The sequence below is a fragment of the Onychostoma macrolepis genome, chromosome 19 (genome assembly GCF_012432095.1).
Source record: "Onychostoma macrolepis isolate SWU-2019 chromosome 19, ASM1243209v1, whole genome shotgun sequence".
NCBI classification, from domain to species: domain Eukaryota; kingdom Metazoa; phylum Chordata; class Actinopteri; order Cypriniformes; family Cyprinidae; genus Onychostoma; species Onychostoma macrolepis.
In genome coordinates, this window is record NC_081173.1 from 31,022,956 (window position 1) to 31,045,471 (window position 22,516).

The 22,516-nt window shown below is 36.8% G+C and overlaps 2 protein-coding genes and 1 long non-coding RNA gene across 15 annotated transcripts in view; 1 reads left to right on the plus strand and 2 right to left on the minus strand.

Annotated features, from left to right (window-relative positions):
* The window catches only part of LOC131525559 (ribonuclease inhibitor-like), a 214,923-nt gene that overhangs the window by 179,446 nt on the left and 12,961 nt on the right, over nt 1-22,516 (minus strand). The window lies entirely within an intron of this gene.
* The window catches only part of LOC131525557 (NLR family CARD domain-containing protein 3-like), a 185,625-nt gene that overhangs the window by 131,135 nt on the left and 31,974 nt on the right, over nt 1-22,516 (plus strand). For 12 of the 13 annotated variants that reach the window (XM_058753331.1, XM_058753336.1, XM_058753337.1 and 9 more), the window contains one exon: nt 19,781-19,954. In XM_058753331.1, coding sequence (XP_058609314.1) covers nt 19,781-19,954 — 174 coding nt within the window. Of the gene's footprint in view, nt 1-12,977; nt 14,380-19,780; nt 19,955-22,516 lie in introns of those variants that run through there. The other variant, XR_009267247.1, reaches the window with a different exon arrangement.
* On the minus strand, nt 5,822-7,340 carry LOC131525566 (uncharacterized). Its single transcript, XR_009267257.1, has 3 exons — nt 7,248-7,340; nt 7,044-7,070; nt 5,822-5,980 (listed from the first exon to the last, which is right to left on the minus strand). It is a non-coding gene; the product is annotated as an uncharacterized LOC131525566 (long non-coding RNA).

A 22,516-nucleotide genomic window follows, 5' to 3' on the forward strand; every position in this document is an offset into this window, starting at 1 on the left:
TTTTTTTTGATTTTCAGTGTCAGCTGAGTTAATCTAGTCAATTGTTTTTCTGTTGTGTCACTCAGTCAAGTGATTTGGTGGATATTTGTATATTGATGGTAGAAATTTCACATCATATTACATAAATAACACACACTGACATCACAGGTTTATCGATGCAGTTCATTTCAGTTCATTCATATCCGTCCCTCCTGTAACAAAAGTGTCCCTCACGGGTCAAAACGACCTGAAGGGTAAAAATGACACCAACTTTTTTTTGGTCCAGAAAGCGTTGATCCAGTTTTATTTTATTTATTTATTTCTAAATATTTATGAAGGGTTTTTTTTTTTACAATTATTTTTGGTGATTTTTATTTTATTTACCTTATTTCTGGATATTTAAAAAAAAAAAAAAAAAAAATATATATATATATATATATGAATGAGCAAATAAGCAATTTGTTTACATTATTTCACCAAAAAACAAACAAAGACACAATTTCAGTCCTTTTCTATCAAAAACCTACAGATACACTTTGAATTGAGTCACATTGTGTCTCTGATGCCATCTGGTGGAGAGAAATGACATAAAATTGCATTTTATGGTTACTGCCACTAAAGGATCCTATGGAGATTTTTAACTGTGCAAGTGAAACATGTAAAATAAGGCCAACTTGAAGCTTCAGTTTGGGTTTTATGCATTCAAATATATATTGATACTTTAAAAAATAAATATATATATATATATATATATATATATTTTAAACAAAAAAAAGAAAGAAAAAAAAAAAGCCAAATTGAAGGTAATTTCCCAGCAGAAACATCAATGTGTGCGTGTGTGTGTGTGTGTCTATGTGAGTGTTTTCTGCATTGGGGATATGCTGTAGTCAGCCCTTCGTTTGGGTATAAATCTTTACTGGATTGTGTCAGAGTTTGTGTGTATGTATATATATATATATATATATATATATATTTACAGGTGCATCTCAATAAATTAGAATGTCGTGGAAAAGTTCATTTATTTCAGTAATTCAACTCAAATTGTGAAACTCGTGTATTAAATAAATTCAATTCACACAGACTGAAGTAGTTTAAGTCTTTGGTTCTTTTAATCGTGATGATTTTGGCTCACATTTAACAAAAACCCACCAATTCACTATCTCAACAAATTAGAATATGGTGACATGCCAATCAGCTAATCAACTCAAAACACAATCATGGGGAAGACAGCTGATCTGACAGTTGTCCAGAAGACAATCATTGACACCCTTCACAAGGAGGGTAAGCCACAAACATTCATTGCCAAAGAAGCTGGCTGTTCACAGAGTGCTGTATCCAAGCATGTTAACAGAAAGTTGAGTGGAAGGAAAACGTGTGGAAGAAAAAGATGCACAACCAACCGAGAGAACCACAGCCTTATGAGGATTGTCAAGCAAAATCGATTCAAGAATTTGGGTGAACTTCACAAGGAATGGACTGAGGCTGGGGTCAAGGCATCAAGAGCCACCACACACAGACGTGACCAGGAATTTGGCTACAGTTGTCGTATTCCTCTGGTTAAGCCACTCCTGAACCACAGACAACGTCAGAGGCGTCTTACCTGGGCTAAGGAGAAGAAGAACTGGACTGTTGCCCAGTGGTCCAAAGTCCTCTTTTCAGATGAGAGCAAGTTTTGTATTTCATTTGGAAACCAAGGTACTAGAGTCTGGAGGAAGGGTGGAGAAGCTCATAGCCCAAGTTGCTTGAAGTCCAGTGTGAAGTTTCCACAGTCTGTGATGATTTGGGGTGCAATGTCATCTGCTGGTGTTGGTCCATTGTGTTTTTTGAAAACAAAAGTCACTGCACCCGTTTACCAAGAAATTTTGGAGCACTTCATGCTTCCTTCTGCTGACCAGCTTTTTGAAGATGCTGATTTCATTTTCCAGCAGGATTTGGCACCTGCCCACACTGCCAAAAGCACCAAAAGTTGGTTAAATGACCATGGTGTTGGTGCGCTTGACTGGCCAGCAAACTCACCAGACCTGAACCCCACAGAGAATCTATGGGGTATTATCAAGAGGAAAATGAGAAACAAGAGACCAAAAAATGCAGATGAGCTGAAGGCCACTGTCAAAGAAACCTGGGCTTCCATACCACCTCAGCAGTGCCACAAACTGATCACCTCCATGCCACGCGAATTGAGGCAGTAATTAAAGCAAAAGGAGCCCCTACCAAGTATTGAGTACATATACAGTAAATGAACATACTTTCCAGAAGGCCAACAATTCACTAAAAATGTTTTTTTTTTATTGGTCTTATGAAGTATTCTAATTTGTTGAGATACTTCAGTCTGATACTTCAGATACTTCAACTACTTCAGTCTGTGTGCATTGAATTTATTTAATACACGAGTTTGACAATTTGAGTTGAATTACTGAAATAAATGAACTTTTCCACGACATTCTAATTTATTGAGATGCACCTGTATTTATGTAAGTCTTGCACCACTCCGATAAGAACACGATTTTTAAAATTTCTTTAAAAATCAGTTTTGGGTCAAAATGGCCCGAGGGAAGGATGAGGATTAGTTAAACACTGTTCAGGAATTCACTAACTGCACTCATATATCTGCTACCGTTTTATTCTATTGTCATCAACATTTGAAACATTTGTAATGTGTCACTTCTAATATAAATAGCTACTTGGTGCCTTCATTTCTATATATATATATATATATATATATATATATATATATATGTATGTATGTTAGGACACCCTATTGAATTCCATGGCTTTTTGTATTAGGAGACAATAAAAAATGATCTGGTCCGAGGAAAGTCTTAAAATTTGGAAATAAAGCCTCAGATGAATAATATAACATGACATATCTCACCGTGCCATTATGTGATTAACAAAAATACAGCCAAGATGGAAAAGCCATGTGTGAAAAGTTGCCTGTATAGATCCACTTTTAGCAGCAATAACTTGAATGAATCATTTTCTGTATGACTTTATCAGTCTCTCACATCGTTCTGGAGGAATTTCGTCCCACTCTTCTTTACAACGTTGCTCCAGTTTATTGAGGTTTGTAGGCATTTGTTTATACACAACTCTCCCCACATGATTTCAGTCAGGATGAGGTCTTGACTATGACTGGGGTGTTGCAGAATAGAGAGAAGAAGCGTTCTTCTGGCAAGCTTTCCAAACATGCCATACTTGTCCCATATTTTTCTAATTGTACAGTCATGAATTTTATCATTTAACATGTTAACTGAGGCCTGTGGAGCATGCGGTGAAGATCTTGGGCTGTCTGCCATTTCTCTGAGCGTTACACGGTCTGATCTTGGGGTGAATTTCCTGGGACGTCCACTCCTGGGAGGATTGGTGTATGTTTTGAATGTCTTCCACTTGGGAATAATCTTCCTCACTGTGGAATGATGGACGTCAAATTGTTTGGAAATGGCCTTATTACTCTTCCCAGATTGATGGCAGCAATAATTGCTTCTCTAATAATTGCTGATGTCTTACCTCCTTGACATTGTGTTAACACACACCTGAAGCCTCCAGACCAGCAAACTGCCAAAACATCTGCTTTTATAGAGGCGCTCAGACTTCAGTAAATCAAAGGCATTTGATTAGCACTGCTACTTACCCTCTTAATTCTTATGTTAACAGTAAGGGTGTCCTAACTTTTTCACATGACTGTATATATTCAGTTGACTAAATTAACTCTACTAGAATAGTTTATGAAGAGCTTCATTACAGAGAATAGAGGGAAACAACACATTTATTTTTGTGTGTATACTTTGCATTGAACTTTGTATTGTATTAAATAAATATTTACTGTCTGTATTTGCAGAAACCTCCACTATACCTGTGACAGGAGAAAAGAGAGGCAACATCACCCTGTCATGTGAATATGAGGCCAATGAGATTTCTGTTATTAGTTTAAACAGTGGGTCAGAAATCATCCCTGTGTGTCACACTGAAGAATGTAGTGGACGAGTATTTAAACAAAGAAACTGTGACGTTGTCATCAAGGATCTGAGCTTCAGTGACGCTGGAAAATACTTTTTAAATGTCTATTACAATAATGATCAGGCAGAGCTGGAGCGACAGATCAAGATGTACCAACTTCATATTCATGGTAAAGTCAAATGTGCATGTGCTTTTTTAGTTTTCCTTTAATAATGCTTATAAGACTATAACTAGTAAAGACACTGAATGGGACATGTCCTGTCTAATTTTCAGATTAGTGGTTTCCAATATAGGATTTTTTGCTTCCTAATTCTAGATATGTGCTTCTGTCCTTGATTGATTGACACCATTGTAATAATAACGAATGACTGTTTCTCCTCAGATGAGGTTTCTGTGAAAACAGGTGAGGAGCTGAAGTTGGATGTTCTGCTGTCAAACGCTTATAAAGTGCAGCTTCAGAGCAGAAGAAGCACAGAGTGGATGAAGGTCTGGAGCAGAACTGATGGAGTTCAGAGCGAACGGATCACCATCAGAGATAGAAACCTGGTCATTAATGAGTTTACAGCCAGAGACGCAGGATCATACAGAGCTCTGGACCCTGATGAAGAACCCTTGATCACAGTGACAGTCACAGGTGAGAGAAACTCAGTGGATGTTTAGAAATATTATATTTAAACAGCAAATTAATACTAAACTGTGAGACTAACCTTTCAATATTCTGGACAGAAACAAAGGAAAAACTGGATGACACTGATAAAGACAAAACTGATGGCACTAAATATCGTAGTGAGTAAAACAGGAGGCACTGAGAGCTTTACAAAAATCTTAAACAGTGAATTTAAAAATTGAAAGAAAATTAAAAAATAAAATAAGTGTGTCACCTGAGGAGGAAAAGAGAGACTGAGTACAGGAGACCCAGAAGCATTGAGGGCCCGTACTGATGTCTGCCGAGGGCCCGGCGGAGCGTGATTAAACTACAGGTGTTCAGGACATCTAGTGACGTCGCTGGAATTCACCACACGACTTGAACATTTTTAACACCGTAAACATCACACACTTTCTGACATTATAAACTATTATAAACAATATGTGTTCTAGAATTGGCTCCAAATATCAAATGTGTGTGATACCCTCAGACTGCATGGAATCAAAGTCTGAAACTAAATAAATCAGTTTGTGCTCATCAAGGGCGTAGGTTTGCTTTCGAGATTGGTGGGGACATCCCAGGCTGAAAGATCGTGTATCTTTCCTCCCGTTTGTCTTTCTGTACGTATGCTTTATATAGGTAGCTAATAATAGCCATAGATCGCGCTTTCTCTTTCCGTTTGCTGTTTTGTCAAACAAACACCATACTTCAAACTCATCAATGCAACTTTGTTCATTCCTGAAGTTGTACCTGTGAGCGCTGTGCTTCTTGTCCGGTGTGCGACTATACATTCTGCACATGTATTAAATGCGCATCCTTGAGAGCACGCAGTTTTCTAATGTATTTACTTTAACTTGTTAGGTAATATCAATGATATGATGTTTCGGATGCGTCTGAAATGACAAAAACAAATACATATATTTAATTATTTGATCAAAATTATTGCTAGGGACCAGTACTGTTTCTAGGCATAGGCAAGCTAGGCAGTCGCCTAGAGCGCCACCAGCTGGAGGGGGCGCCAATGAGCACACGTATTGCCACTAGATTTTAAAGTGAGATGCAATTGCACTCTAGAGGTAAATGTGTGATACATAAAGAAAATGTTGAGTACTGTTAAGAAAATGTAGTTACCATTTGCCTGTACTGCATATTTTTTATGTTGCATATTTTTTAAAAATCAAATGACAGACTAATGTTCTTCAGAACATGTTACACAAATCAATGTATTAATTTGAAATCTCAGGGTGGGTAAAAGATTTTATTTCTGATGAATCAAATTATGTACAATCATTCATTCAGCACAATAGACATGCATGTAGTGGACACTGCAAAATCCCGGATGCATTGCTTCCGAGTAAATTCCACGGAGCTCGCCTCGCTTGCCCTTCCCAACATAACCTGGTGGGTACACAAGAAGCACAATGAGCATTAGTGTTAACCCAAATTTAAAACATTCTCCCCATGCCATCCAATATGCATGACTTTATTCTCTTGTTGAACATGTACAAACATTTCAAGAATAATTTCTCAGCTCTGTATGTCTATGCAAGTAAATGGTGTCCAGAAATTTTAAGGGACGACATTAGGCCAAGTAAATTAGACTTTATTACTATTTTTAAACGAAGTATTCCTTTTAAAAACTACTAGACAAAATTCACCATTCATTTACACATAACTGATTATTATTAGTGTTAAATAAAATTTTATTTAAACCATGTTTTAATTATATTACATTGTGGATAAGGAGGTTAGGAGATGTGTTCTAATACTTTTGAAAATATACCTTATTCTTTAGAAAATTAGTTGGATCAACAACAACAACAACAACAAAATACTTCAATTGGTAACACCTAAAAAAATGTCAGTTTGTCTGTTGGGGAACCATCAAAATAAAGTGCTAGCATATATTTAGCAGACATACTACTAATACTCCAATGACTGCTAGTTGACATGTTGCAGAGTTACTTAACAACAGCTGTCTAAAGGGTACCATCGAAATAATCAAACTGATATTAAAATAAAAATAGTTCAAAGCAATCTGATCTGATATCTGATCTTATGGCTGTTTGAGAGAAAAAAAAATATTACTATTATTATTACTATACTTATAAGTGGTCATTGATGGCTTTAAGTAAAGTAGCATAGAAAGGTGGCAAGATGTGAGACTTATAATACATTATAACTATGAGAAATATAATCCATTGTAACTTGGATGCAATGTGTTCACTGTGTGTTATAAATCATCATACTCTTAAAAGCTATAACCACTAATAAGTAAATATTATAATACATATAAAACTGTTCTTATGAATATGCATAAGATGATATAACATATTATAAGTTTTTTTTTATAATGCATTATGCATTCATTATAATGCCTTAAAAATACCCTTATAATGTATTATAAATATGGGCTTCATAGAAAGTGTTACAACATTACAATGCCATGCAATTACATTACCTGCTTATGCTCTTCAGTATCCATAACCTGGAGAGCAAATTAGTTGTTTGTAGAAAAAAAAGATATTGTCAGGCACATTACAGATTGTAAGATGTGTGTGGTGCTAAGAAAACGTTGTACAAAAGCCACCAAGAAAATGCACTTTTCACAGCTTGTAATACTTTTTACAAAACAAAACAAACACAAATTGTACATGACGCTTACCTCTTCCACTCATCTGCTGTGCCGCCGCTGAAAGCCGTCTTCTTCGTTTTTTTGACGGATCGCAAAAAATTCGCCCACTACCGCCACCAGGAGCGTGACCCGATACTACAACCCACATGACATTAAACAAACCAATCAAAATCTTCTGTTGGTTTGTACAGCCCACATTTCCAGCGCAGGCACGTGACTGCAGTAACTACGAAAGTGAAAGTAGTCTGTATTGTGCTTTCTCTGCCTGCGCCATTTTACACAAGTGTTTAAGAATCTTTAACTCATTAGAAATAATATCCAGTGATTTCTAATATGTATGTTTTGTAGGAATTTACGTGAGGTTGTTGAGAAAATTCAAGTTGTCTAGTAAGCTTACATTTCGAGCAAGTGTTAAAGTGAAGCGGCAAGAAAAGTTATCGACTTCCTCAATAAGTAAGTAACCATGAAATGTAACTTACTCATGAAGTACATTATATGCATTTTTGAACTCATCAATGATGTTCTTATTATTAATTATCTTTGGACATATAGGCCTATATAGACTCTATGTTAAAATACACTTTTTTAATATATCTAGGCCTAATCATAAAAGCCAAAGTTATAAACCACATCGTTGCAACTATTTTCACTTTAACATCTTTATTTATTTTTTATTTAGCTGCGTGTCTCCCAATTTTCTGTGTAAACTAAAGTCAATATCTAATTGAAAAATAATATCTGCTGATTCAGATGATGCCAGTTCTTAACATACAATAACATGATGGCAGTTAAGCCAGAAGTGAAATCTTGATTACTGATTAGAAGTCAAGCGTCCAGAGATGGAGATTTTTCTCCAGGATGCAGGTATGTCAAAGTCTTCATATGATCTTAATGTTAAGGTTCATTGTAAACCAGGGTGTATGGGGTGTTTGTCAGGGTTGGTGTAGTGATCTGTTGACTTTTTCTTATTCTGGTGTCGGGATCTACATGCGACTCACTCAGTCTTTAATTACCAAAACACCAAAGACACCACAGATAGATAGACAGGTGGATGATAGAGGACATTATCCTTGGACAGTGTCATCACTCTTCATCATATCTTAAGATTCATTTATTTCGGCATTTTTAGTTTTTTGGATGGACAACATTCTCGTGTGGAATTCATTTTCATGTAAAATCAACCAGTTTGATTCTTGTCTGTATTATATTATCTCTTTTCCAATGTTGCTATTCTATTAAAGTCAATTTCAGGGGGACAGATCAAACTCATCAGAGCCCAGCTGTGTGTCCATGAAGAGTAACCGGTCTATGGACGTACCATTACGTTTTCAGGGAAGAAGCATATCAACTGATCTGAGGTACAACTTTTTTACCATCAAATTACAGCACAAATGAAGCAGCTACATCACTTTAATGGGAAAACACATCAACAGAACAGAAGTCACTGCTACCTGTCCCTAAAAATACAGGACACTACGGCAGACTATCTGTACTCACAGATTTAAAAAACTGAGAGCCACCTTGACTTTGTACAGACACAGTGAACATCCCGGCTCAGGCAGAAGGAAACAGCCCTGCGTCATTTTGTCCATCGAACTTTAAAATTAACTTAATAAAAAAAATACAAACTCCTTTTTTGGCAATTATTTTGAGATATGATTAAAATAAGTTTTGTTCCAGTTTTGTCAAATATCTGACTTCTTGACACTTTCCCCTTGTAGATTTCCCCTTGTAATTTCACTATAGTCTCATCTCCATTATATTACCATTATATTTATGTTTTCAACATGAACTAATTCTAAAGCTTGTAAGATGATGAACTGCATTTTACTCCAAAATCATCAGGTACATCAGCAAGCATCATTTTGTTTGATGGACAGGACCCTTGAAAAGTGGTGGGCTTAGTTAACTAACCTCTGTTGTAAGGTCAATTGAGACACAGCTTCACATTCGAGAACAGTCCTTCAATTTTTATGTCAACCAAGCATAAAATCAACTGCAATTATTTACCCTTTATTCTATTCTTTATACTGTTGTCTCTGTTATAGTAATATTTTGGCTTTGTTATTTATTTCTATATTTCTTTCACCCGAAAACAAATGCAATATTTTTTTGCTGGCTGAGTTAACACAGAATGATGAATTATGGTTTCTGTTATATCTACTCAGTTGTATTGTCTCTATTCTGTCCATATTTGGCCATAATTAGTGAGCAGTCTGTGGACACTCCAGGAACATTTACAGGAAAACACATGTCATCTAATATGAGGTACAATATTTCTGTCTAGATATAAAGATATCTGTCACTTTTACTCATCTAATTTGTTGTAATTTAGTATTTTATACTTTCAGTTGTGACTCTCACCTGGAACAAAGAAGATTCAAATCAAATCTGCTGAGTAAGTGTCAGTGTCTGTATGAAGGAACAGCGACGCAGAGGAACCCAACACTCCTGAATAAGATCTACACAGAGCTCTTCATCACAGAGAGTGAGAGTGGAGAGATCAATAATGAGCATGAGGTGAGACAGATTGAGACACAATCCAGGAGAGCAGCAGCAGAGGACACAGCCATCAAATGCAATGACATCTTTAGACCTTTACCTGGACAAGACAAAGCCATCAGAACTGTGCTGACAAAGGGAGTCGCTGGCATTGGAAAAACAGTCTCTGTGCAGAAGTTCATCCTGGACTGGGCTGAAGAGAAAGAGAATCAGGACGTCCAGCTCATATTTCCACTGCCTTTCAGAGAAATCAATCTGATGAAGGACAAAACACTCAGTCTTTCAGATCTTCTTCATGTCTTTTTCCCTGAAACTAAAGAAATGGAAATATCCAGTGATGAATATAAAGTGCTGTTCATCTTTGATGGTCTGGATGAGTGTCGCCTGTCTCTGAACTTTAAGAGTAAAGTGAAACTGTGTAATATATCTGAATCAGCTTCAGTGGACGTGCTGCTGATGAACCTGATTGAGGGGAATCTGCTTCCCTCTGCTCTCATCTGGATCACCTCCAGACCCGCAGCAGCTGATCTCATCCCCTCTGAGTTTGTCCATCGAACTTTAAAATTAACTTAATAAAAAATACAAACTCCTTTTTGGCAATTATTTTGAGATATGATTAAAATAAGTTTTGTTCCAGTTTTGTCAAATATCTGACTTCTTGACACTTTCCCTTGTAGATTTCCTTGTAATTTCACTATAGTCTCATCTCCATTATATTACCATTATATTTATGTTTTCAACATGAACTAATTCTAAAGCTTGTAAGATGATGAACTGCATTTTACTCCAAAATCATCAGGTACATCAGCAAGCATCATTTTGTTTGATGGACAGGACCCTTGAAAAGTGGTGGGCTTAGTTAACTAACCTCTGTTGTAAGGTCAATTGAGACACAGCTTCACATTCGAGAACAGTCCTTCAATTTTTATGTCAACCAAGCATAAAATCAACTGCAATTATTTACCCTTTATTCTATTCTTTATACTGTTGTCTCTGTTATAGTAATATTTTGGCTTTGTTATTTATTTCTATATTTCTTTCACCCGAAAACAAATGCAATATTTTTTTGCTGGCTGAGTTAACACAGAATGATGAATTATGGTTTCTGTTATATCTACTCAGTTGTATTGTCTCTATTCTGTCCATATTTGGCCATAATTAGTGAGCAGTCTGTGGACACTCCAGGAACATTTACAGGAAAACACATGTCATCTAATATGAGGTACAATATTTCTGTCTAGATATAAAGATATGTCTCACTTTTACTCATCTAATTTGTTGTAATTTAGTATTTTATACTTTCAGTTGTGACTCTCACCTGGAACCAAGAAGATTCAAATCAAATCTGCTGAGTAAGTGTCAGTGTCTGTATGAAGGAACAGCGACGCAGAGGAACCCAACACTCCTGAATGAGATCTACACAGAGCTCTACATCACAGAGAGTGAGAGTGGAGAGATCAATAATGAGCATGAGGTGAGACAGATTGAGACACAATCCAGGAGAGCAGCAACAGAGGACACAGCCATCAAATGCAATGACATCTTTAGACCTTTACCTGGACAAGACAAAGCCATCAGAACTGTGCTGACAAAGGGAGTCGCTGGCATTGGAAAAACAGTCTCTGTGCAGAAGTTCATCCTGGACTGGGCTGAAGAGAAAGAGAATCAGGACGTCCAGCTCATATTTCCACTTCCTTTCAGAGAAATCAATCGGATGAAGGACAAAAAACTCAGTCTTTCAGATCTTCTTCATGTCTTTTTCCCTGAAACTAAAGAAATGGAAATATCCAGTGATGAATATAAAGTGCTGTTCATCTTTGATGGTCTGGATGAGTGTCGCCTGTCTCTGAACTTTAAGAGTAAAGTGAAACTGTGTAATATATCTGAATCAGCTTCAGTGGATGTGCTGCTGATGAACCTGATTGAGGGGAATCTGCTTCCCTCTGCTCTCATCTGGATCACCTCCAGACCCGCAGCAGCTGATCTCATCCCTCTGAGTTTGTCCATCGGTGACAGAGTGCGAGGCTTCAATGATCCACAGAAGGAGGAATACTTCAGGAAGAGAGTCAGTGATCAGAGTCTGTCCAATACAATCATCTCACACCTGAAGTCATCAAGGAGCCTCTACATCATGTGCCACATCCCTGTGTTCTGCTGGATCTCAGCCGCTGTTCTGGAGAAGATGTTGAGTCCAGCAGAGAGTGGAGAGATTCCCAAGACTCTCACTCAAATGTACACACACTTCCTGATCCTTCAGACCAACATCAAACAAGAGAAGGACTATGAGAAGAAGGTGAAGGATGAAGACATGATCCTCAAACTGGGGAAACTGGCTTTTGAGCAGCTTGTGAAAGGAAACCTGATCTTCTATGAGGAAGACCTGAGAGAGTGTGGCACTGATGAGACAGAAGCATCAGTGTACTCAGGATTGTGCACTCAGATCTTCAGAGAGGAGCTCGGCTTGAATCAGGGGAAAGTCTTCTGCTTTGTTCATCTGAGCATCCAGGAACATCTAGCAGCTCTATATGCACATCTCTCCTTTACAAAGAACTACATAAATGTGTTTGACCAAACAAAACAAAGTGTGTTATCTAAGATTTTAAACCAGAAGAAAAATGTTTCATTATCTGAGCTGCATCAGAGAGCTGTAGATGAAGCTTTACTGAGTAAAAATGGACATCTGGACCTTTTCCTGCGTTTTCTTCTGGGTCTCTCGATGGAGTCCAATCAGACTCTCTTACGAGAACTACTGACACAGACAGGAAGCTGCTCCTATAAGAAAGAGGAAACAGTTGAGTTCATCAAACAGAAGATCAGGGAGAATCACTCTCCAGAGAGATCCATCAATCTGTTCCACTGTCTGAATGAACTGGGTGATGATTCACTGATGCAGGAGATCCAGGATTATCTCAGATCTGGACAAATAGGAAAAACCAAACTCTCCTCTTCACAGTGGTCAGCTCTGGTTTATGTGCTGCTGACATCAGAGCAGAAGATGGATGAGTTTAATCTAAAACAGTTTATTGGAGCCCAAAATACAGCAGATGAAGTTCTTCAGAAGCTGCTGCCTGTGATTAAAGAATCCAGATCAGTTCAGTAAGTCACACTGACAACAATCACTACACTGATAAAACATGATCACATTTACCACTTTAGCAGGTACTTTCTTACCAAAGCAGTAAAAGGAAAAAAATCATATATCATTTATACCAGTGTTTGCTGAACTGAGAGACTGAAGAGTGTGATTGTTCTCTACAGGTTGAGTAAGTGTGGCATCACAGATGAAGGTTGTGCTGCTCTGGCTTCAGCTCTGAGATCAAACATAACATAGTTCTGAATTTGATTTTTTTTAACTTGAATATGGAACATTTGAAATTTAACACAACTGAATATTTTTAAGGCAGTTTTTTAGTAGACATGTATTTTCAAACAGCAGATTTTTTGTTCTGAATTCTTAGACTGCAAATATCCAGTTTTTAAAAATACAGCTTCAAGTTTTCAAGATGAAGAAGAAATTTGGAAAATCAATTCAAAGCGCAGAAATTCAGATCGTACAGAAAGTAGGTCAGAGGTCATCCACAGGGAAGAGTAGATAATCTCCGAAAAGTCAAACGAAGCATTTACTGCGACCGGGAGGACATGTTCGGTTCACTTAGGATAGTTTTGTCCTGGCCACAACATATTAACTCGTGGGAGCGTCTATAGATGCATATATACAGTAGCTTTATACAACAGTTTGTTCTGGTTCTCAAATCTGATTGGTTGAGAACCGTGAGATATTGTACTGGTATCTCTACAGGAACGCCTTTCACAATGTTGTATCACTCCGCTTGTTCTAGCCGGGTCTATCTATGTTTTGTGTGTCTAGTGTCATGGCGGACGCCCAAATCCACTATAGTTTAAAAATAATACCGTTTTGTGTCACGGAATGCAGTTTTAAGGATTTTTTAGGCGAGAATGTGCTTGCTTGGACTTAAAATATGCGGTTTGTTAATAAAGATAAGGTCTATTTGAAAATTAGCTTCAACGTTTTCGGAGACGGGATCTCCAGCGGTTCAGCGGCAGTTCAGCACTCGTTACACCCGCAGAGAGCGCCTCACTGCGGCCAGATCTTCTGAGATTTACCGCTGGCTCTGATGTCTCTATAGCGGTTAAACACCAGATATAAATTCATGTTGGGTAAATCTGACGGCCAGTCTTTGGTCTCATTAAACTATTATTTGTTCCAGAGCAGATAGTTTTGGCAAAAGTTTATCGTGTTTATGTAAATTCAATGCTGTATCGCGGTGCCTTTGCTTACGGTTGACTGAATTGTCTAGCAACTTTTATAATGGCTGTTGTTGTTGTTCATTAAATATGATTATTCAATTATTAGTATGTTATATAAATAATAATAGTATTTAATAGTGTTTAGTACTGAGACATGGTGGTGATTTTAGTGACATTATTGTTCCGCCATTAGATGACAACAGACTGTTTTTATGAGTCAGCGCTGCAGTAAAGACTTTTACTTTGAAAAATAAACGCTTTTCTAAACGGAAGATATTTTGACTTACAACAGCTAACAAATGCACTGAGGAGCTGTCATCAGAAATCAATGAAAGGATATTGACGTTACGACAAAGATAACGCTTTCATCAGTGGACATTCAAACTTAATTGTAAGTAACGTTATGAGAATGAGATGCCTGTAATCACAAAAAAAATCTAAAAAGTGTCACCGTCCCATATACGGGACGCCTAAGTTTACTTCACTATATTACAATTAAATCCTAATGTAATCATGACAAACTATATATCGTTTGAAAGATCTAAGACTCCTAAATAGATATTTTACCATTTTTTGTTGCTACAAATTATGTAGTAACAGTAATAGATTCATTTATGACTAGAGTGCGCCAAGAGTCTATGATAAATCTTCATCATAACAGGAGTTCTGACCTTTGTCACAAAAAGTCTATATTTCCTTGCCCTTTTCCCTATCACACGTTTTAGCAGTCATCATAAGTTATACACTTGAAAGCTTAAAATCTCAACATTAATCCTGTGAAAACCGTTTTGAAATCGGACATTGCGTTACTATAGAAATGGTACTTCAAAATGTTTTAGGTCTCCTCCCCCTCAGCGGGGTGTCATATTACAAAATGTATTACGGTCTTTTAGAATCAAAACTTTTTATATTCTTGACAAAATACATATCGTTGGAAAGGTCTGAGTCTCAAGATTCCATATTTGGTGGCTATTTTGTTATAGATGTATTATTGAGAGAGAAATTGATAGATTTGTGACAGAAATGCATCCAAAAAATTGTTTAATGGAGTTTGAATGGCACCCGGTGGCTGTTCTTGGTATAACGCCTAAACAAAATTGCATATGAACCTCAATTTTTTTTATATTAACTTCAAATTTGGAACACAACTTATGTACACATATGGCTTTCATTTTATAGCAATTTTGGATTTTTAACTATTTTTTAAAATATCTATTTTATATAAAATAAAATAAAAATAGTATAATACATTTTCTTTAAAGTAAATTTAAACTTATATTTTAATACTTTAATTTTATGAAATGATTTCACTTCTGTAATAATCTGCTAATTGTCTTCTTTAAAAAGAGACCAACCTTAGGTCTGTATTCAAAAGCGTTCATGAATTATAATAATTTAAGTTTGTATAGTGCACTTCCTCGTGAATTTTCAAAAATGGTGATGACAGTTAAGGGGTTAATCTTTGTTCAAAAGTTTTTGACAGTTTTGTTATGTAAGCATTGTTCTCAGTTTATGCAAAATATATGATGCACACGTGTGAATCGCCTTGGATTTGTGTGTGTGTGTGTGTGTGTGTGTGTGTGTGTGTGTGTGTATTTTGAATCTTTCCTGGTCCCTCATACTCTTTAGCAAATCAGATGTGAGCTTATCATTCAACCAATCATAACCCGCTGAGAGTACAGGACTCAAGCAGCACAGCTTTGTGCACCTTATGCGCAATAAGACTAAACGGCTTCTCTTGCAGACTCTATTTTGTTAGAGAGGTACATAAATTACTTACTTAATCTGATCCATCACTAATTGGACATAAGGCCCATATATAAATTACATACCCAAAATAAAAAGATTGCTGCTCACGAGTCATTCTCACTAGACACGTAGCCAACAGAGGTAGTTTAGTTTTCCCCAGATCTATATTTCACATGAGAAACACATAAGTATGTTCCTCAGGCTATACAGTATGTTCTAATCACTCAAATTTTCAATTATTATATGATCTTTTATCTGAACTCAAGCCTGGAATACACGACTGAAGATCATACACTACCAGACTTTATAGTTGTTCCGATCACAACAAACTCACGCAGAAACTTGTGCCTTGTTGCTAGGAGACGCATGACAAATGAAAACATACGTGTTCTAAAATCGGCTGAAAATATCAAACATGTTTGATATCCTCCGACTGGATGGAGTCAAAGTCTGAAGCTAAATAATCGGAGTCTGTGACCATCATACACTACGCTATTTTCTGTGGAATCTGTCAGCTGTAATCTGCAGACTGGCTCCGACTTTCCTCAACTAGCATCAACTTGTTCAGACTGTAAAATTGGGGGAAAATTGGGGCAAAAATCACTTGGTGTATTCCAGGCTTAAGCCAACTGCACTGAATATCTACATCAACTTTCCAAATGATTTCATTTCAGTCTTCCATAATGTACCTTTTCAACATCAAGTTAATTAATAAATGTGTTAACAGACCGGAGAGCACGGATCCCTGGGAACATAGGACCGCTTTTTGGGCCTCATTTATAAAACGTTGCGCAGAAACCATCCTAAATTTGATCTTACGATCATTTCTCAAATATACATACGTTTGATTCATAGAATGAACGTACGAACAGAAAACGCGCGTACGCGTCTCTTTCAGATGTGAAATCTATGAATTGCAAATGATCTTCAACTTGCGCGCAATTGAATGGTTTCAGCTCTCTGCCTTGTAAACGACTCCTAGCTCACATCTAATTAAATGTAAAACCAATGCTGTGTATTGTAAATAACAATGTTTTATACTTTAAATAACTTTGTAAGTAGTAAAACAACACAAATGCAAACGGGGCAAAAATGCGTGTTAAGTTTAGAAATATTTTGAGTCCCCCCCTCCCTTGCCTCGCAGTGGTTTGGTCCAAATGCCTGCGTTCCTCTTTTACATCACCTCAGTGTTGCTGATTGGGCTACTTTAACACTGTTGCTGCGGGTTGTTTTTCATGTCCGCAGGTTGAAGTGACCCCGATAACATGATATTTATCCCCCAGAACCCGATTTTTACTGAGGATTGGCTTCTTTTCTGTTTTAAGTCATTCACAAAAGGTGCAAAGCCGAGTCTAGCACTCTCAGAAGGTTATGATTGGTTGAATGGTAAGCTCACATCTAATTTGCTAAAGAGTACGATGGACCCACATGAGAGCAGAGAGCTCAAAGAAGACTTCAGGAAAGCCTCAAAATACACACACACACACACACACACACACAAAGCAATTCACACACAAACAGCATGACAGTACTATTAATACTGTAGTCCTCTGATTTCATTTTTATATAAACTGATAACTGAGAAGCAAAATAGCATGTGATGCATTTGTATAAAACAAGACAATAGTACTCTGTATTCTCCATATAACCACACTGATGAAGGAAAGGATCAGTGAAGGGAAGGAAGAGATGTGGAGGAAGGGACGGGATAGAAAGAAGTTTTCCTGAAGTTTCCTCCCGTTTCTCAGAAGATTAAAGTATCCGAGGTTCTCCCAGCCTTGCAGTGGTCTGTTATATAGCGTTGCTATTGACAACGGTCATTATCAGGAAATAGCAATGTTGTGACTGACCAATCAGAAGCCAGTATTCCTGAGAGCTGTGTAATAAATGATTTTAATATATGATGTGGAGGCAAAGAACCAGTCAATGTGAAGAGAGATATTGTGCGTGTGTGTGTGTATTATCTGCATCTGTGCAGCTTCTCTCTACCAATAGAGAAGCTTTGAATATAACTGCACCAGAAAACATCAATGCTTACATTTATTCATTTAGCAGATGCCTTTGTTCATGTGTGTGTGTGTGTGTGTGAAACCTGTTTTTGATATCCTTCATATTCTGTGTACTGGTCAGTTCACTGCAGTGATAGAAATTAATCTGTTCCAATAAGTTTAAATTGATTTTTACATTTTATGGCCATTTTTACTTTTATAAAGCCTTATTTATTTATTAATCTTTTTCTGTGTGCATCATCTTTTGAGTCAAATTCTTAATCAGTCAGTTAGAATAATAAGGCATTTGGGCTGTTACCAAACTAATTATATCAGTATCAACAAAATTCATCTTTGCAATGCAGAGGAAACACAGAAGCTGCATCTGAAGAGGTATTTAGATGAAGGTGTATTTACACACTATTTAATTCAGCTCAGAGGCACATGAATGCATTTAACCTGCAGTTACAAATGCATAAATAATATTTTGTTATTTTAAACATACAACACTGAATATTGACATTTACAATTATTTAAAAAATGAAAAGATACTTTAACTGTGAGATTTAAACCGCTAGTAGGTTGCAGTAATTCACTGTTAATAAGTGATTGAACCGAATCATTTAAACGGTTGATTCATTCAGGAACGAAACACCGTCATGTTGCTCAAAGACGCAAAACAGTGCTGTGGCTGTGCTTGGAATATTTTGTTGTTGTTGTTGTTGGCGAAATAGAGCAAAAACAGTGAATATAGTGTCTAAAACGTAAGTCTCTTAATATTAACTTCTTGTTAATAGAACTGTTGCATAAAATCAGTATCACATTTGTAATCATGCTGATTTTTAGAGGTGAAAACTGGCACTCTTCCTGTGATATTGACTAGCTTTCTTTCTGTGGTATTTTTATGCATGTATGGGCAGTGTGTGTGTGTGTGTGTGTGTGTGTGCGTGTCACAGAGAGAGAATAAGACATTAATGGAAGTTAGTCTCACAAAACATTACTAACTTAGGGGCATCATAACTAGCCACCATACACGGTCTTAAATATATCCAGTGTTTATCGGGTGTTTGTCAGTAATAATGGTCGGCGGGGAAACACAGTGTTCTGTGTGTAGTTGCAGTAAAAAGCCTCAAAAACACCTGAAAAGAGTATTAAGGTTTGATATGTTTGACATGACAGGTTTGACAAAATCAGCCCCGTCTTGACGTCATTCTGACCAAGTTTGAAGAGTTTTGGGTGAACAAAAGAGGAAGATTTCAAAGCATTTTGTAAGTGACACTTAAAGGGACTGTTTATGCAAAAATGACAATTCTGTCATTTACTCACTGTGTGTTTTATCAAACCTGTATGAGTTTCTTTCTTCTGTTGAAGATATTTTGAATAATGTTGGTAACCAAACATTTGCTGGTAGCCATTGATTTCAATAATATGGACAAAACTACTATAAAAGTCAAAGACTACCAGCAATTGTTTGGTTACCAACATTCTTCAAAATATCTTCTTTTGTGTTCAACAGAAGAAAGAAACTCGAGTAGATTTGGAGCAACTTGAAGGTGAGTAAATGCTGACAGAATTGTCATTTTTGGGTGAATTATCCCTTTAAACAGATCAAGACACTGATGCAAAGTGGAGTCTGACTGCTAAATAAATAATAAAGGACATGAAACATTGATTTAAATGGTAATTATCTTAAGTAAGCTCATAAAGTATATGAAATAAAACTAGCCCAGCCGTATAAGAAATATGTAGCCAGGGACAACAGTAATAAAATTAATAATCATTATTCATAATAGTTACTGATTCGTATCTTACAGCATTTTTCAGTGTGTTTTTATATCTTATACAGATGTGTTGTTAACTTTGTGGTACTCACATGAAGAGATTACATTCTGACATTGATATTGAAATGAATCTCCTCAAGCAGCCCATAGAAGTGGGTCTGAAGCTTAGACTGGATCTGTTCATCATGTGGTTTCTCTCTGATTGTGAAGCTGCTGCTTCTCTGAGCTGTAGATCCTGAACTGAGAGACTGAAGAGTGTGATTGTTCTCTACAGGTTGTGGGATTGTGGAGTCACAGATGAAGGTTGTGCTGCTCTGGCTTCAGCTCTGAGATCAAACCCCTCACACCTGAGAGAACTGGATCTGTCATTTAATAAACTAGGAGCGTCAGCAGTGAATCTGCTCTCTGATGGACTGAAGGATCCTCGCTGTAAACTGGAGAAACTCTGGTAAGATTATATAAATCTGTCAGCATCCTCCTATATTTTGCTCCTTTGTTGAGTATGAACAAAATGAAAACCAAAACTGTGTCATAAAGAAAGTGTCCTGTCAGTTAATTGAAAATGATGTTGTTTTAATCTTCATTACATTCTTTACAAAGTTATTGACACAATTTTAAAATACTTACGATATTATAGGATGAGGGGATGATCTAAAAACAGCTGCTTTATCATACAGATGTGTGTTTATGATTTGGGGTATTTACAAAAGTGTTCCACGGAGCGCTTTAGATGATCTTTTATCTCTGCGGCCATCAGGCTGTATAACTCCTCTTTATAAGTGCTGGGTCATTCAAGGGTAACGCATGTGCAATACATGTTCATTTCATGGGCAATAAGGGACTTTTCTTGTGCAATACAAATTTATTTTTATTTTTGCTGCTTATTTATTGTTAGTGCTGAGATTGGTGTGCAGTACATACTGTATAACTGCTGTGCTTGATTGCCGTCACCACGCTGGACTCATCGTGATCAGCATTTGTCGTTTCATTGCGCCTCAGTTAACTTCATATTTGATCTGAATTGTCATTTTTATTGGTGTGGTTTTTACATTACGGTTGTGTGTTTTGCTGTTATATAGTTTGTTGCTATATAGTTTTATATTTATTTTAGGGGTGTCAACATTAACGTGTACGATTAATCAAAGAAATTTAACGCGTTAATATTTTTTTACGAAAATTAATCGTTTGATAAGGTTTGACCCCAACTTCTTCCAGTCATCGCAGCGTGGAAGGTTATCTATCAGTGACTACGTTTACATGGACATCAGTAATCTATTATTTACCTTATTCTGAATAAGACAATATTATGATTAAGGTGTTTACATGAGTTGCTTTTAGAATAATCCTTTCATGTTCCCGTTTTACATGTTATAGTACATGAATCGATTAATGGCACACGTCATTACGTCACCACGCGACGCCATCCGACGTCCCTCCAGAATTTCACGTATAAACATATAGTTCGTCTTCGTGATGATGCCATATACATAAATCTCTGTAAACGGCAGTTTCAGTGTAAGTGCGCTGGCGTTTCTGATTTCTTGACACGGACAGAAACGGACTCTTTTGTGTGCGGCAGTTTTCCAGTCCGCTCACTAACGCGATAAACTCCCAGACACAGCCGGAAATGTTCGACGCACTCACCGGTAAATCCACGTATCGTCCTGTTCACAAGCAGTGAAATCTCCGTAAACGGCCAATCATATATCTCAGTAAACATCTGTAAATTACCGTGCACTTAATACATTTTAAAATGCTACTGGCCTTCTACACAAAAATGCGTCATACGCACTCATAAAAACAGTAAAGAAAGTCACAAACACAGCAAAGTATCAACAAAACTCAATTTTAGGACTGCAAATATTATTCAACAAACACAACAGGATTGCAGCATTTAACTAATCATTTAGATTGAGAAAATGATTTTGCAAACACAGACACTTCAAGTGAATCATTAAACTGATTAAACAAAATATATATATATTTTTTAAATCAATAAAAAAAATTATACTAATCGATAACCAACACAATAATGAATACACTTGCAATGGACACTGCAAAGTCAGGACAGTGATTACCGCTCCATTTCAGACAGTCACTCAAACACACACAACTCTAACGGCACCATCAAAATAAGAATAAAATAACAAAATGAGAGATCATAAACATTCCATGCTATTTTCATTTAGTACTGTCCTGAATAAGCAATGTTAGATATTTACATATACGGACTTTATAAAAATTAAACAATTTATAAAAATGAAAATGTATAATTTATAAAAATGTTCAAAAGTTTACACTTGACTCTTAATACTGTGTCATTACCTGGATGACCCACAGCTGTTTTTATGTTTTGTGATAGTTGTTCATGAGTCCCCTGATTGTCCAGGGCTGCAGGTTCTACAATCTACTCACGATTAAAGTGTTTTGGGAAATGCAGCCCTGAGCAGTTCAACTGCCTGCTGTTCTTCAGAAAAATCCTCCAAGTCCCGCAAATTCTTTGGTTTTCCAGCATCTTCTGCCTATTTGGCCCCCGTCCAACAATGACTTATGATTTTGAGATCCATCTTTTCACTCTGAGGAAAACTGAAGGACTCATACACAACTATTATAAAAGGTGAAAACATTCGCTGATGCTCCAGAAGGAAACAATACATTAGGAGCTGGGGGTGTAAACTTTTGAACAGGATGATAATGAGTAAATCATATTTGTTCTTTTAGTACTGCCCTTCAGAAGCTACATAAAATACTTATTTTTTTAGACTTTTCAGACAAAATAAGTAGTTTACCGATCACCCAATTCAAATACGTTACACCCTGCGTCTCTTAATGCATCGTGTTGCTTTCTTGAGCATCAGTAAACGTGTTTACCTTTTGTAATAGTTATGTATGAGTCCCTCGATTGTCCTCAGTGTGAAAAGATGGATCTGAAATCAGTCACTGCTGTAAAGGGTTCAAATCTGCAAAAGATGCTGGAAAACCTGAGAATGTGCAGGACCTTGAGGAGTTT